Source organism: Perissodus microlepis, chromosome 18 (assembly GCF_051167445.1).
Source record: "Perissodus microlepis isolate ML-2025 ecotype Zambia chromosome 18, ASM5116744v1, whole genome shotgun sequence".
NCBI lineage: Eukaryota > Metazoa > Chordata > Actinopteri > Cichliformes > Cichlidae > Perissodus > Perissodus microlepis.
In genome coordinates this window covers 15,731,677-15,744,709 of record NC_140478.1, presented here as the reverse complement: position 1 = coordinate 15,744,709, position 13,033 = coordinate 15,731,677, and the positions used below count along the sequence as shown (strand labels likewise).

Here is a 13,033-nt window from a genome sequence, read left to right as displayed (position 1 = left end):
TCATTTCTGAGTTTTTAATGTAGTTTTTCTTTATAGTTACATTAATATACTTTGTCCAGACTGTTAGGATAGCCAAACCTTGTTTTCTGGTGACATCAAAGAGCATTGCCTTTTCAACAATGGCTGCTGGCGTCTGATAATTTAAACATTGATACTGGTACTGAACTAAAGTATCTTAGCAGTACATCTTTTATTGCATTCTTTTTTTCCTCTCCTTGCCAGGTGTAGGGCTGAGCAGCACCGCTCAGAGCATGCTGAGTCGACCCATGCAGAGGAAACTGGTTACTCTGGTCCACTGCCAGCTGGTGGAAGAAGAAGGCCGTGTTAGAGCCATGAGAGCGGCTCGCTCTCTGGGCGAGCGAACTGTCACTGAGCTCATCTTGCAGCACCAGAATCCACAGCAGCTCTCGTCCAACTTGTGGGCTGCTGTCCGTGCACGAGGATGTCAGTTTCTCGGCCCAGGTAGATAGCTTTCCTTTACCCACGAAGTGAAATTTCCATGAAAACAGTCAATTTATTCTCAGTAAAGACTAATTTGGAATGTGATGACTACTGAGTGTTACTCATCGATTCTGTGTTTGTTTTTCCTTTCTCAGCCATGCAGGAAGAAGCCCTAAAGTTGGTCCTCCTTGCTCTTGAGGATGGCTCTGCTTTGTCAAGAAAGGTGCTGGTTCTATTTGTAGTCCAGAGGCTTGAGCCACGCTTCCCTCAGGCTTCCAAAACTAGCATAGGCCACGTTGTGCAGCTTCTCTACAGGGCCTCCTGTTTCAAGGTATTAATCTGGCTGAAAACCAGAAGAAATTTATTTTATTATTTTGATATTTGTTATAAATATTGTTTAATATTTGTTTCACTATTGTTTTGCTAAATATAGGTGCAACCCTTTCTGTGCAGAATTTTCTGTTGTATGTATGTAAGAATTTCTTTCAGAAAATAAAGGTAACTAGCTCATTCTGTGGCTTTCTACTAGGTTACCAAACGTGATGAAGATTCATCCCTAATGCAGCTGAAAGAGGAGTTTCGTACTTACGAGGCTCTGCGACGGGAGCACGACTCTCAGATTGTTCAGATTGCTATGGAGGGTGGATTGCGGATTGCTCCTGACCAGTGGTCTTCTCTTTTGTATGGGGATCAGTCTCACAAGTCACACATGCAGTCTATTATAGATAAGGTGTGTACTGGAAGTAAATCTATTTCAGTTTGTCATTTTCACATACTGTACACATTTCAAAGAATCATTTAAAAAAAAAAAAAAAAGTCTTAGCTCTGTTGGTCATAACATGTTCTTACATATGAAAGCTGAAGTACCAAAGCATTAACTATTTATTTTTATTTATTTTTTTGTTATGTGTATAGCTGCAGACCCCAGCATCTTTTGCTCAGAGTGTCCAGGAGCTGACAATTGCGCTGCAAAGGACTGGAGATCCAGCCAACCTCAACAGGCTGCGGCCCCATCTGGAACTTTTGGCCAACATTGATCCCAGTCCTGGTGAGAAACACACCCGCTATTGATGCGAGGACAAGTTGGTACATGCAGTGTCAGATGCAAATCCAAACTATGGCTCTTGTGTTTTCCCAACCCTCTCTCAGAAATCTTTGTTATTGGCCAAATTTTGTTTTTTTTCAAGAATCAAGTTAAAGTTCAGGTTACTTGATTGAGTGATTTATTTATTTATTTATTACCCATAAGTAGCTTAATTCTGGAGTCATAAGTCACCCATCCTCACATGCACACTCTCAACAGACAACAAATAAGCATAGTGCAAAATACTGAAAACATATGCCACAGTGTGTCTTGGCTGATATGTTTCTACATGGATCAAAGTTATTTGCCCTTCCCTTTACTTATCCATATTGTTCTCTTCCCATTATTCTAGTAGAATTGATTTCATCATTCATGTCTGGGAATCTTGCCACTGAACTGTTCTGTCATTTCTTGAATGTCATTAATTCTTTGCATATTTAGGTAAAACCTGACAGTAAACTTTGACAGTGATATACCTCCTTTTATATTGAGAATGTGCTTTCTGCACCAAGAAATCAATTGTGCATTTTATTCCTTTTTGAACTACTTGGCTTTTGGTATCGCTGAGGTCACCATGCATTCCTTTTTTTAAAATCAAATAACACAACAATAAAGTTTGTCACTGGTTATGTCTTTCTCTATTCGGCCAGAAAGTTGCCTCTTTTTGTATATAATAAGACTTTATTCTATTGTGGAAAGCTCCACTGAACAGTTACCAAATGCATATTCAGCCCTTGGAATCAGCTACTGCAGGCTATCGTAAAGCTGGTCATAAAGCTGGTTATTAAGCAATTGTCCAGTTACTGTTGAGCCTGTAAAAACGGAGCAACTCTGTTTAAAAAAAATAAAAAAATAAAAAATCAAATGTTGTAATAAATTGTCCTGAATTGACCTTGAATTCAAGCTGAAAGTCTACACCTCAGTAACCAAATTCCTAAAACTATGCTAACAACCAAATACTCCCATCAGTATGTTGGATTTGTCCTGTATAGTGTGACTTCTACTATGTGGCTCAAAGCACACATCTGTCTCAGCTGATAGAGAACAGCCAATTTAAAATGTATTAATCCTTTTTTCCTGTATTATTTATTGTTTGTCTAGATGCTCCTCCTCCTACATGGGAGCAACTTGAGAAGGGGTTGGTAGCAGTGAAAACAGTGGTACATGGCCTGGTGGACTTTATCCAGAACCATAGCAAGAAAGGAGCCGATCCTCAACAGGTTAGTGTTTCTATTAAACTGCAAATAATGCTTGGAAAAAACAGACAGGCTTTTAAACGGTCTAATAATGTTTCAAAGGCTTATAGGAGATTTAGTCATGGTGGTCCAAGACATTGTTATGACACTTGATTTTTGAATTTACTGTAATTTGTAGCAAACCCAAATTTTTCAGGATTGTAAATACAGAGTTTTTTAATAAATAACTATATGAATAAATAAAAATGATTTTTGTAACGTTTCATCTTGTTGGATATAACATTTGTTTGCATCTGTTATTCGATGCAATTTTCTTAAATGGAGTTTTTACTTTTTGATCATATGCAAAAAAATCTTTTTTTAAGCCTCCTCAGCACAGCAAATACAAGACTTACATGTGTCGTGACATGAAGCAGAAGGGAGGCTGTCCTCGTGGAGCCAGCTGCACCTTTGCACACTCTCAGGAAGAACTAGAGAAGTGAGTCTTAACAACAACTTGTCAACGTAGTGTGTGTGTGTGTGAGAGAGAGAGAGTGCGAGAGAGAGAGAGAGAGGTTTTTTTTGTGTGTGTGTGTGTGGGGGGGGGTTAAGCTAGTTTCTGTTCCTCAATTCAGTCACTATTACCACAGTGGTTTTTATACACTCCCAATTTTTCAGAAATATATGTGTATGTTGTTTTTTTTTAATATCTAAAAAGAATATGATATCATAATTTTTATTATATTTTATAATACCTACCTATTTATTTATTTACTTATTTATTTACCTATTTTAAGGTATCGTAAGATGAACAAGCGTCTGGCAGCTCGCCTCCCTGGCTCAGGAGGACTCTTGTCAGATGATCCTCTCGATGTAGCAGTGACCCGAAAGCCTTCACCCTTGGCCAATGGGACTGGTGGATCCTCTTTGCCCACGCTTATTGCTCGTGGCACCGACCCAGTCTCATATGAACTGCCGCGTAAATCTGTTAAGATGGACGGAGGGAGTCCCAGTGCCCCAGGATCACCTCCTGATGTGTGAGTATAGTATGCAGAAGCCAGAGAGTTGGCATCTTCATCAAAGCCACGGGTTTTCTTATCCCTAGGTCACAGAATGAGGTTATTCAGTGAAATTATTTGCTCTGTTAAACAGGACAACACAAGATACATCAGATGTTGGAAAAATATTTAACAATGTGGGTTTATTCTTGTAGCCTGGACACTGTGCCCAAACATGGCATGACTCTGCCACCTCATGCCCTAGCCCACCCCAGGATTTCAGCAGATAACCTGTCAGTGGTTCCAAGAGGATCACCAGTGTACCCCCAGCAACAGCTCGCTGAGATGTACGGTGACACTCGTCCACCACCTTCTGCCTCTCAGTATGAGCCCCAACCATATTCTGCAGGTAGGCATAATGTATGCGTATGACTGAAATTGTAGCATTATTTTTATTATTATTTTTTTTAATGTATACTTAGAAGTAAATTGGAAGATTTTTTTTTTTTTTAAATACTGTGACATTGTGTTTTCCAGGTTACCCCTACCAGCAGCCACCACAGTATGTTCCAAGAGATTACATCCGTAACCCTCCTCCGCATAGTGAGTCAGGACCCCCTTACCCGGATCCTTACCCTGGTTATGGCCCTCCAGAACGAACCTATCCGGCCCCTCACTCTGGTCAACAATTCTCCTACCCTCATCCTTCACACTATGACAGAGGCCGCCATATGTCCTACAGTGGTCCGCCACCTCCCCCTCAGCCTTACCCATCTCAAAGGGAAGGCTTGGTCAGAATGAGTCCAGCACCTCTAGATGTGCCCCCACCATCAACAGGGCATTCCAACTCTGTTTACCACCCAGAGCCCAGTAGCCGGGATAGATATGCAGCAGATGGCTACTATCCACCAGGTGCTCAACCTATGAATATGAGGCCCTATGTGAGGGTGAGTATGGTTTTAGATATGCTTTGTGCTCATTTCTCTTGGTGTGGATATTGGGGGGGGGAAGAAAACTGTCAGCAGTTCAGCAGTCATTATTTGTGTGTGCATCTCATAGGGGCCATCATGTAGTGGTCCTCAAGCCAGCCTGGACTATCTGCATCGACGCCGGCAAGAGCTGTTATCCCAGCTGGAGGAAAGGAAGGTCATTTCGCCTCCACCTTTTGCTGCTTCACCCACTCTTACACATCCCTTCCCCAACGACTACCCTCCTGATGTTAGTACCCAGGAAATTTAATATACATCTGCTGTTTATGTCAGCCATTGTAATATTTAGCCTCTTATTTCAGGCTTAAAAGCCTAAAATAATCCTGAATGTAGTTGGTGAAGTAAATATTGAGTTAACTGTGAATATGGGTAAGTTTTAATAACTGCATGTGTTGTGTCTGCAGTATGACGAGGACAACTCCAAAGCAATTCCAAAATGCAGACTAGCCAACTATACGGGGCAATACTCTCCCTGGTCTTGTGAAACTATTGGCTCATACATTGGCACAAAAGATCCCAAACCCAAAGATGTTATGGTTCCTCCTCCTGTGGAGATGATGGTAAGCCTCAAGTGACAAACGAATGTTGTGCTGATTTCTTGGGTTTTTCATATAATAAGAACTTTTCCTCTCTTTATCCTTTTCTCTCCTTTTGTCAGAATGTGGATGCTAAAGGCCTGAGAGAACCGTCGTTGGAGGCCCCTCGGAAGGGCACAGAAGTAAAGGATGATGACCCCATTATTCCATTTGGTACCCTGCCCACTGTGTCGCGCTTTGGGGCCATCTCTCGCACCTCAAAGACAGGCTATCAGACCACTGGACCTGTACAGGCCATGGCCTCCACTCCCCAGAACCCAAATTCTAAACACATGGCCATGCCAGGTAAGAGCCCACATGGACCGCAGTCTTATTGCTTTACTGACACTGGTAATTAAATGGAGCATATTGTTTCTATTGCTTTGTCTAGAGCAATACACACACAAGAAGAAGAAAAAGAACTTAACTCTTTAATTCAGTGACTCATTGAACCTCCTTGTGCAACAGCTTTTAGCAGCTACAGCATTTCCTGTAGCTGCTTCTGTGATTTGGGACTATTCCCTCATTACTGTTTCAGTTAATCAATATTTCTGCAACATTCATCAGAAATACAATGAACACTGTATGTTTATCATGCATGTAGCAACTCAAGTAGGTTAAGGTCAGGATGCTGACTTTGCCATTCCGTAGCGCAAATTGTCTTTGTTGAATTACTTGTGTGCTTTTGGTCACCAGGCGCTTAGATAGCAAAGAAACGCCAAACTATCAATACTCCCTCCTAGAGCAGGGCGATTTGACCAAAAATATTTATCACAATATACATTTGAAAATTTGCGATAACGATATAACTGACGATATAATTGACACTAGACAAAATACTTTACAACTCCTCAGCTTTATTAGTGCATTTCCAGTGGAAATTGGCCCACATATCCTCAGCATAACCATGTATAATATCCACAAAACTTAAAAAGAGGTTATACACACACAATACCGTAATATTATGTTGAAGCACTGTACATATCACTTCGCGAGGCTCCAGCCTACGGTAGCCGTAATGCTCAGACAGTCCATCAAGCGGTGCGGCTTCGTAGCTTAGCAAAGTCGTACTGAAACATTTGACAGATTTTCGAGCGCCGTGTACCACATAAAATCGTTTCGAGGTCAGTAAACACAACCAAAATTAAAAACCAAAACTAGTGCTTTGTTGCGTATCTGACAGATGAAAGCCAAACCAGTTCCACACCACTGAAGTTGCAGCATTTTTACAAACCAATTCTGGTTCATCCGTTTCATTTAACGATCCACTTTCGCTCTTCTCATTCTGCGTCGCCGCCATGTGCGTACGTAAACAAAGGCACTGCGCATGCGCGTTTTACCCATATTCTATTGCGATATTTCATTTTCCTATCGTTGCCCAACATTACCGGTATTACCATGAACGGTATGATATAGCCCAGCCCTACTCCCTCCACCATGCATCATATGGAAATACACTAATTTTCGAGGGTGGTGTAGCTTAGTATCTATTCGCAGAACGTTTTATCAGAAGTGGCACATCCTGTTTTTTGTTTTTTTTGCTTTTTTTTAAGGCAGTAGGATCTTTCCATTTCTACATTTAATCACTTTTTTTCTTTTCTTTTTTTCTGTTGTTTTTTTTTTTTTTTTTTTTTTTTTTTTTTAAATCAAGTTGTAGATATTTCTGCAAGTCATTTTGCAGCATTTTGGGTACTTTTTCCACTACTTTCAAGATTGCTCATTGTGCTCTTGGTGTGAGGATTTTTTTTTTTTTTTTTTTTTTTTTTTTTTGCAGCACACCCACTCATATGAAGAGTCCCGAATTCTTCTTCCGTTTGTAGAAAACGTGCCTGTTGCAAACTGAACACCATTTTATTTAGAAACACTTCTGTAGCCCTTCTAAGCTTCTGTAGTATTTCTTATGAAGTGCTTTGAAGGCTGTCATGCTCACGTCACAATGCACATCAAGCAATTGTTTTTAAGAAGAGCAGCCTTGTCAGATCAGCTCCGGCTATATTTATAGGAAGCCTCACCTGTACAAGCATACTTCTAATCTGATCTTGTCAATTGTGATACACAAAGTAGTTTTTGAAGAAGGTTTAAGGAAAGATGTTATGTTTTTATTCATTTATTTTTGTCCCCCCACACACAGGATTATAAGATAAGACAGCTTTTATTAGTCCCAGAGATGGGAAATTCATATTGTTGGAGCTGCAAAGTAAACAAGTGTAGTATTCAACACACGGGAATACTCATAGAGCATAGTCATTTCACATAATTGTAGTGTTTCATAATTGCAATTTGTTAAGAACATAGTTCTGTTATACAATTTACCATTTTCCCTTCAGCAGAATACACATATGGAAGCCATGGAGGATGGGGTGGAACTTCATACCCCACCCACCAGAATGCCTCCTCCTCTCAGGGACATTTTAGTGAGCGGTAAGTCCTATATTTGTTTAATCTGTTTGTTATTCTTGTGGTTGGGTTTTTTTTTTGTTTTTTTTAATATAGTCAGTAGATGATCATGTGAATTGTGTATTTGCCAAATATCAGAAATGCCTTTGTTAAAGATTGTGAAGCAGTTATTTTTTGCTGTTGTAGTCTACCCATGGCAGCCTCAGACAGAGAGCAGTTAAAGATTGAGCTACAGCAGGTGAACCAGCAGATCAGCCAACAGACACAGATGCACAGCATGGAGGTTTGTACAATCTGTTACTAAGGAGTATCTATAAATGTCTAGAAAGACCCATATCGTTTTGATCAATTTTTACGCCACAAGAGGTGTGAGGTGCTCAATATTATTGATTTCTTGCATTACCTATTTATGGCTCAACTCAACTTTTTAGATTAAAAATTGATGTGGCGAGAAATACAAGCTGTTTACCTGGTGCCTAGTTACTATCAACATATATTCAACACTGAAATATGTGTAATGAATAAAATGAATGTCCCATTTTAAACCATTGTTTTCCTGACTTTTGCTAAAGACTTCCAGATTGCACATTCACCCTCCTACTCCTTACTTCCTGTCTTTCTGCTACAGGCTGCCAGTAATTCTTTACTCCTGCAGAGGGAGGCCAGTGCATTGGCTACTCACCCTGGCCAGGGCCAGGCAGCAGTAGCCTCACAACAGCAACAACCCAAGTGGCCATCAGGGGGAGCAAGTGCAACAGCTGTCTCCAGTGAACAGCTTAGCCTGGAGCTTCACCAGGTTGAGAAAGAGATCGGCAAAAGGACCCGTGAGATGGCTATGGTAGGAGTGGTGGCGAGTTGTTGAACACTAACGAGGGATGTAACAGTTTAACCATGGATTTTGAGAGAATTTGGGATTAGTGTGGATGTGGTTAAAACGTCTTGATGGGTGGGTTTTTGGCAAATTGACATCTAAATCTTTATGAGCTGTGTGTGATGAAATATTTTATTGGGGGTTATATCCATTTCCAAACCAGGAAAACCAGGTGGTCCATGATGTTCAGCAGTACAAGATGAAACCTGCTGAGAATGGACAGCCAGAGCATAAGACTCCACTGGAAGAAATCTCCTTGGCGCTTGCGTGAGTATGAACATGCTTAAATATACTGCGTCCCCCTGAATATGAATATTTTATATTATTTCCATTCATGTCTTGTTCTGCTTTGTCTGTTTTCTCTTTTCTTCATACAGTGAGGTGTCAAATGGCTCCAGCAGTCTGCCGGAAAGTGCAGTGGGCGGGTCCATGCTGTCACTGACGAATAAAGCATCTGCATTGAGCTTATGTTCAGATCCAGGTGTCACTGGTTCAGAGATGCAGAAGAATGGTGTTGTCCATTCCTGCTCTTAGGAAGTACACATTTACACACATTCAAAAGCATGCACAGGCACACATACACCCATTCTATTTAGAAGATGAGCAGTATCTGCCGTGATGAATTTTCTTTCTTTTTGTTCTGTGAATGAGCTTTTTTTTTAATGACTTTCCTTGCCTGGAAACCAGGGCATATGATAACATTTCTTGTGTGTGTTGTTTTTTTTTTGTTTAGTTTTTTTTGTACTGGGTTTAGATTAACAAGGCTCACAGTAGATTCAGGAAGAGAAAATGGTGGTGACGTTGACAGTGTCATTACAACTTTATTTAAAAAGTATATGCATATTCAACCTCAACGGTAAAATTATAGCAGAGTATTTGATCCTCCTGGAGAAGAATGTTGGGTTAGTTGAACGGTTAGGTAAATAGGAGCACCTTGTAACATCGCATACACTCTGAATAAATTCTGTATGATCTGGTTTATGATTGACGATGGCAGAAATGTCACTCTTGGTACTCACCCCCCAAAATCGTAAGAAAAAAACAAAAAAAGAGGTTGCCCAGATCTGGATGTCTGAGAAGGGAAAAGCACTTCAATATTCCACCTGGATTCAGCCAAAATGGGCATGCAGGGTGTTTTTAAAAATGCAGTGTTACACCACATGCACTTCCACACCTGCCATGAGAAGTATGATTTTTATTATTGCATTTTATGAACACGTGTCTGTTTCATATTTGAAAGCAGTTTATAATATATTTAATTGGAGCATTCTGTTTTAAAGATTGCATTAAGTCTTTGATAATGAGCTTTCCGTGTTTTCTATAAGGGAACCTACTAAGTGCTTCTCTTGATTTATTTTTATTTTTTGTTTTTTATGTGACCCTGATGTGATTTGGTTGCCTTTCACCAGTGCTCCTGACTGTCTGCTGCATTCAGTTCAGTCAAAATTGTTGTGAGCTTGTGCATGCAGGTTACCAGACGGAGATGGTGCACCTTTTTGTATCAGGAGTCACTTGAATGACTGTGAAGTTGACCTTAAAACATCAAGGCAAATAAGGGATTTCCCTCCTCAGAGATTCTCATCTGGCCACACAAAAGGCCTCCCCATTGGGATTATCTTGTCATTTGTTCTCCTAACTTCTATGAAGTTGCCTTCCCTTGTGTATGTTTTGTTAAATTTTTGTCTTACTTTTTTCTTGCTTTACATTGTTACGATTTTGGGCGATGATGCTTACCTTGTGAAGGTTTTATCCAGCTTAGTTGAAGACACACTCTCCTCTCCGTCATGAAATGGCTATAATTGGCAGTGAGTCCAGAAAGGTTGCTGTTGTAGCGTTCTTGGCTGCATTAGTACATTTGAAATCATGTTTACAGCTGAAGAAAGCAGTGTTATTTACTGAGGAGTGGCTGGAAACCTTCAGGAACGGCTGTGCTTCAATCAGATTAAATTCATTCACCTCGCATTGAGTGTATTTGAGTGTCTTTGCTGACTGGTGCGATATACAGCTCACTTGGTCACATTTTTTTTGTTCACAACCTGCTGTCATCATCACCATCATTAGAACCATTATTGCTCATTCTCCATCATATAAATTGTTTACTGCTGATGCTCAATAGAGAGCTCGTTGCCTTTTTGTAAACAGTTAGCATGATTGGCAAAAGTTTTACTGCTCTGCTGACAACGGGTGAGTTCTTGTTCTTGAACGGTTAAAGCATGGAGGAGACTCTGGGTTGAGTTGTTTTAGTTTAACATCAAACCTTTGCTTTCACATGAGGAATACTGAGAAACTGGCACATTGGTGACACCGGATGAGTCAATTATTTTAAGGCACAAATGTTTTTGTGTTGTGCAACATCCTCATCTTGGCTGTTCAATGGGTATCTTTTCCAGTTTGTCAGCACCACGACAGCAAAAGTTTTGGATTTTCTTTCTTTTTTTTTTTTTAAGTTTTCCAACCACACTTAAAGCCTCTGGCTGCTCCTTGCTACATTTATTGTTTAGGTACACAGCTCACTTATACATATGAGTATGTATCCATACATTAATATACTAAAGCACTATTAACGTGCCACCTCTTATCCTACTCGCTCAGCATTTATATTAAATGATCTCTACTTAGAATCAGCAAAATGTTTTTGTTTTTTGGTTTTTTAAAATTTCTTTTCGGTCCACTGGTTGCCAACACAGACTTTATCCTTTCCCAGACGAAGGACTTCTGTGTGAATTGATGTGTGTTCACTTAAATCTTTTGTGTTCAAACAAAGATTAGACTATGCTTCCGAAGAAGACAAAATTCATAACTTTGGAAAATTTATGGAAATGTTTTGTGTGTGTGCTAGATTGTATTGTAGATGTACCCTGGATAAGTTGTTTATTGTTGTTCTCCCCCTTCATTGTGCTGTACCGAGTGATAGAGTTGAGGTGTTAGGAAAGTTTTGGGGTTTAGCCCACCATTGCCCCCAAGAGAATTAGCAAGAAGTCTTTGATGAAAGGTTAGCCTCAAGTCTTCATCTAGTGCGCTTTTTTTATTTTTTTTTTTATTTTTTTTTTAGGAGCTAATTAACACTGAATTGGCATGATGGACTCAGACCTTGGTCCCACCACCCAAAAAATGCAATGATACAATAATCTAAATCTGTCAAGATTTGATTAGCTTTTTTTTTTTTTTTTTTTTTTTTTTTAAAGAATGTTGACTTGGCTTTTTGTAGATTTTCTTTTTCTTCTTGGCATTAGTTGAGTGAATTTATTGACATGCAAGTCTTAGTCAACACCTGACCTGATGTGTGCAGCTTTATGAGCACTTGGTGACATTCACACTTTGTTTTTGTGTGTGTCTGTGTGTGTGTGTGCGTGTTTTCTAATTTTTATTTGGGGTTTTTTTGGCGGGGGGGAGTTTTTTTGTTTTGTTTGTTTTTTACAACTATTCGCAAGAAATAGGGCCATCAGCTTAATTTAAAAAAACAAAAAAAACAACAGGGAACTGAGTTAGTCGGTAATTGGCTAAAGATTTAATGGTGTTAATTCAGTATTTTGTTTCTAACAGAAGTTGATGAAATTTCCCACAGTGCTGATCCTGCCAAACGGGTCACTGCAGGTCTGAATGAGCCGAAATGACTTTAGCTTTGCAAAAACTGGCATACCGTGATATATGGGGTGTTTTATACAGCGAATAGCAAAGACGTTAATTTCAATATTCGGTGTGTTTTTTGTTTCTGAGTGGAACCGCTGCCTATACCCCATATTTGCATAACCAGTTAAACCCCTCCTCTACCACCCTTGACCACTGAACTCTGTTACTGCTGTTTGAGGCTCACATTTTATTCCCGGACTTTCTGGGGAAATTCGCAAATGGCTTTTTTATATAATTACTCCCGTGTAAAATATCTCTTAAATTAAGGTACAGGTTTGATTTCAGCAAGAAAAAAATTTTTTTTATATGTATATTATACTCCATTAAGGAATGTCTAGAATTATCTTCCTCCAATGTGGATGTAGCCATTATTACGCCATTTTATGACTTTGTAAGAGAATTCACTGTGTGAAAATTGGTTTGCATTTTTGTATAATACAATCTGCTTTTTTTTTTTTCTTTTTTTGATATGAGAGGGAGGTCAAACTGGAAGTTTGAAGAGGAAAACAAGAACCTGTGAAATTGAGAAAACAAAATGTAACTTATGTACAACAGTGATTCTAAGCTGAGGGAGAAAGAATAAATGATATTGCTAACTCAATGATTTTGTCATTGTTTTATTTTGTGAAATGGTTCAGTATTTTTCAAGATGTGAATGCTGGGAGTGGACTCATGGGTGTGGTCTTCAGCACAGATCCCATGTCTGTTCAACCTGTATACTGTGGTCTTGAGCAGTGTTTTCTGAAGATCTTTGAGATTTATTCTTTGGAAGTTGTCTGCTTCTTTTTTCCCCATGTCATTTTCAGTCCAGTCCTTGTATGTGATCTTTGTACCTGAAAGGAATTGTTTTGTTTTTGGGGGGTTTTGAGCCAC

The 13,033-nt window shown here is 39.6% G+C and overlaps 1 protein-coding gene across 2 annotated transcripts in view; it reads left to right on the top strand.

Annotated features, from left to right (window-relative positions):
* The window catches only part of rc3h1b (ring finger and CCCH-type domains 1b), a 21,333-nt gene extending 8,572 nt beyond the window's left edge, over positions 1–12,761 (top strand). The window contains exons 4-20 of one of the 2 annotated variants that reach the window (XM_084911599.1): positions 223–462; positions 597–772; positions 971–1,171; positions 1,357–1,489; positions 2,627–2,745; positions 3,087–3,199; positions 3,498–3,737; positions 3,914–4,107; positions 4,236–4,645; positions 4,758–4,916; positions 5,092–5,247; positions 5,346–5,568; positions 7,593–7,683; positions 7,846–7,942; positions 8,288–8,497; positions 8,694–8,797; positions 8,908–12,761. In XM_084911599.1, coding sequence (XP_084767725.1) covers positions 223–462; positions 597–772; positions 971–1,171; positions 1,357–1,489; positions 2,627–2,745; positions 3,087–3,199; positions 3,498–3,737; positions 3,914–4,107; positions 4,236–4,645; positions 4,758–4,916; positions 5,092–5,247; positions 5,346–5,568; positions 7,593–7,683; positions 7,846–7,942; positions 8,288–8,497; positions 8,694–8,797; positions 8,908–9,064 — 3,023 coding nt within the window. In that variant the 3' untranslated portion in view covers positions 9,065–12,761. Of the gene's footprint in view, positions 1–222; positions 463–596; positions 773–970; positions 1,172–1,356; positions 1,490–2,626; positions 2,746–3,086; positions 3,200–3,497; positions 3,738–3,913; positions 4,108–4,235; positions 4,646–4,757; positions 4,917–5,091; positions 5,248–5,345; positions 5,569–7,589; positions 7,684–7,845; positions 7,943–8,287; positions 8,498–8,693; positions 8,798–8,907 lie in introns of both variants that reach the window. The other variant, XM_084911598.1, reaches the window with a different exon arrangement.
* Positions 12,762–13,033: the final 272 nt, after the last annotated feature.